Source organism: Pyrus communis, chromosome 12, assembly GCF_041283825.1.
Source record: "Pyrus communis isolate YQ-2024b chromosome 12, ASM4128382v1, whole genome shotgun sequence".
Classification (NCBI taxonomy): Eukaryota; Viridiplantae; Streptophyta; class Magnoliopsida; order Rosales; family Rosaceae; genus Pyrus; species Pyrus communis.
Genome location: NC_142576.1, coordinates 9261717 through 9265430, shown reverse-complemented (window position 1 = coordinate 9265430; position 3714 = coordinate 9261717). Strand labels below are relative to the sequence as shown.

The 3714-nt window shown below is 34.6% G+C and overlaps 1 protein-coding gene across 1 annotated transcript; it reads left to right on the top strand.

Annotated features, from left to right (window-relative positions):
• Positions 1–208: 208 nt before the first annotated feature.
• On the top strand, positions 209–981 carry LOC137744665 (uncharacterized). The gene has a single exon (XM_068484432.2). It carries the CDS (start codon positions 279–281, stop codon positions 750–752), a length of 474 nt encoding a protein of 157 aa, XP_068340533.1. The 5' UTR covers positions 209–278; the 3' UTR covers positions 753–981.
• The last annotated feature ends 2733 nt before the right edge of the window (positions 982–3714 follow it).

The window sequence follows — 3714 nt, the reverse complement described above, 5'->3', positions numbered from 1 at the left end:
CGTGTAAGTGTTTAGACCATCCAACTCCAACACATGCCCAACAACAGTACACACAAAAGGAAGTGACACAATACAAACAAGCAGTCATTGCAAATTATATGCATTCATAATTTTATACACACATAATCATAATTAACACCCAAAATTACATATATACCCTCTTCCTCCTCTCCCTCTGCCTCTCTGTTTTAGTCTACCCTTTTATTTTCTTTCCAAGCACATCAAAACTCCATATAAAACACCCAAACCCCATTTGCATACACCTCTGAACTCCACATATGACTTCAGTTTGCATATCAAACTGCGTCAACGACGCACGTGACCCCCGCGTGCCAATCCGGGCCACGTACGTGAACCTCTACAAGTGGCCTGAGTCGGACGCGGAGTTTGTGCGCTCGGTGAGCTCCAATGGGCGGCGAACTGATCCCGCGCAGAGACATGGGCACCCGAGGGTGGTGGACAGCATATCATGCAGGCAAATGTATCTCAGGAGCTACAAGTTTTCGAGGAAAGAAAGCGTGCCGGAGAAAACACAAAAGTGCTTTGGGAGAGTGAAGGAGAAAATGGCTGGAAATTACAATAGTAACGGGAATAAGGGTAAGAAGGGGAAGGGCAAAGTGGGGAGGAAAAAGAACGGTACGTGTTTGGCTCTCAGGAAAGTGAAGGAGTTTTCATCTGCTGCTCTCTTTAGAATATTTCAGAGGTTGCTGTCTTGCTCTGCTAGTATAGATGTTGTGAATCATGATGATTAATTTACTTCTTGTTTTTTGTAATTTGTGTTTTTTGAATGTTTTTTATTTTTATTTTGGTGTTTTAATTAAATTATAATCCAGAGATTGTTGCTGTTAATTTGTGTTTTGTTTATGTAATTCGTGTTAATGTATAAATGCTGAGAGAAAATAGTAGCATATATATTTGGTTCTGCAATATTTTCTGCATGTATACGTTTTTGGTTTAGAAATTTGAATCTTTCTCAGTAAATGGTGTAGAATAATACTTAATCAGCGACTCAAAAAGAGAAGTTTAGGCAGCGCGATTGAAGCTCAATTAGTTAAGAACATTTATTTCTGCATTTTTAATCCGACCAGTTTTCGACTCCCCCTTCCCGAATGTCGTGTCAGGTGTACCAAAAGAAAAAACAGTTTAGGTTGCTAGCATTTAACAGGTACATAGCTTAGCTAAGTACAGAGATATTATAAAACATGTAAGACACATGTATAACTGCTGAAACATGCATCAAAACAATAGAAAAGTTGACTGATTCGAGCTTTATCCCAGTTAATTAATTTTGTTAGAGTATCGTTGAACTGCACAGGATTTAAATTTATAACACCTAATTCAGCAAAATAAATAAATAATAGCAGGACCTGTTTTGAATCTGGGATTTGGATCCTCTCCGAGGCAACTGTTCGGGATCTTCCTGACCAGTGTTAGTGGATCATTAGATTTTTATCCAACGGTTACAAATAGAGGGCTCTCTAAAAGTTATAATAATTGTAACACTAGTCAAGAGGATCCCGATCAGTTGGCTTGGAGAGATTCCAAATCCTTGAATCTGAATGGTCATTCACAAAAAGATTCAAGCTTTATTTTTAATTGGGTACTGAAAGGATTCGAGCTTTGATCAGTATTACAACCTGAAAATAAATATAATATATATAGGGGATATTCTTTTTACTTCTCACATATTTATTGTTAATTTATATCCTTTGATCCTTTTCAATTCATTCGATTTGACGACAAAAAATTAAAAAGGTGTATATATATGGATTAAGACAAAAACTTTATGTTAAAATTTTGCTAATTGGCTTCTGTTGGGTTGAGGGATCTTTTGGGTCAAAGTATATTGCTGTCTTAATAGGAAAAGCCTACCGTTACGGTTAAATTAACCTTTGATTTGGTGCCAACTGAAACATAGAAAAGGAACAATTAAACGTGCTGAATGACGAAAAATTATGTTCCTGTGTATGATATAACTATAATTCTTTTGTTGCAATTCAAAAGTTGTAAAACTCAACGCGTGACTTATTGCAATCCGACATTAAAGAAATAAGGTGGAGAATCTTACATATAATCAGGGGTATATCCCTCTCTTCCTACACGAAATGAGTGCCATAGCTCTTCGATCTTATATTATGAGATTGATCGGATGGGTAAATTTAATATAATCCTCAATATCCAACAGGATTAAACGGCGTTCAAATACTACAAAGAGCCAAAGTTAAATTGATTAGTGAAGGTTTTCATGTCATGACCTCCATTAACAATGAAGTTATGGCATGTATAATCATGCTCATGGGAATTATCAGAGACTAGAAGGCATGAATTAACAACACTAAAACGTGGGTAAATAAGACGGTTACATATATGTTTAAGTTTCTTTCAATCGTTGATGTATTGTGGATGATTGCTAGTTTGATGCATTGTAGATTAAACTTGTATAACACCTAAAAGCTATTCAAAAAACATTAGTGGCTGACAGTCATTCGCGCGCATGTGAGTAATTGTTGCTAGCACAACTCTAACAATAAAGAAACGAAATGTGCTATGTTACCAAATAATTTGCTATTTATGCTACTAAACTGTGAATCATGCTAGCCAGAAACATCAATATGTGAAATTGGCTGTTAATTACATAATCTCCCAAACTTGAAGGATTAGGGTTTGATCTTAACGAAGTTGATGTGATAGCTAAGGAGTGAGAGTGAGGAAATAACAAAGTGACAAGTTGGGGGACAATGAAAAAAGAGAGAAAGATATAATGAAAATGGCCACCAAACACATTGGCAATTTTGTTGGTGAAACTTGCACTCTAAGCATGTCCTTAATCAATACGCCTGCAGCTAATACTTGATGGTCCCTTATGGTCCTCATCAACATCCGAAAAAGTACCGAAAAACTGAGACTTATAAACTTGTAATAATTATTTTATTTTTATTTATGTATACATGATATTCGGAGTTGGAGATTTAGGCTATGTAGCACAATGGACAACCATAATTTAATATGAAGTTTATCATTTCAAAGAGTTGAACTTAAGAGAAATATTAGTACACTGTAACAGTGACAAAAATGGCTTATTCAGAAGCCAAAGTGGATGATCGGTTAGTTTATATATTTTGGTCAATCTTGCATATAAAGTTTTCTCACATCTCTCATGACTTATGTTTCTCTTTTTTTTTTCTTTTTTCTTTTTTTTTAATTTTGCTTCGTATTGTATGTATGTTTTTTTAAATACACGCATTATTACTACTTTAATTTACACTAGGAAAGTGGGAAGGGTTTGAACTTGGAATGCAATTGGTTAAAAAAGAAAGCTCTGACCACCAAAACAATCAACCACTTGTTAGTGTATGCATGTTAAATCTTCTGTTTCAACAAAATTGAGATATGCAAATGACTTCTAGTTTATTTGGATGGTTATGGGTTTATTTTATAAACCTTTTACTAGTAAACGGATTTCTTATGCCAGGATGACTTACTATATTTACCATTTTGTAGTTAGGGACTTTATTTTTAATTTACTACGTCTCAGATTCAAATCCTATTTTCTCATCTTAGCATAGAATATTTGATTATATTTTCCACCTTCTGTGTTTTAGGTGATTTTCAAAATGAATCACATGGTTTTAATTTTCTGATACGGTAGATTCTAAAATCATAACAACTTATGTTTCCTATTTATTTGGCTGTATGATAATTTGTAAATTTTTG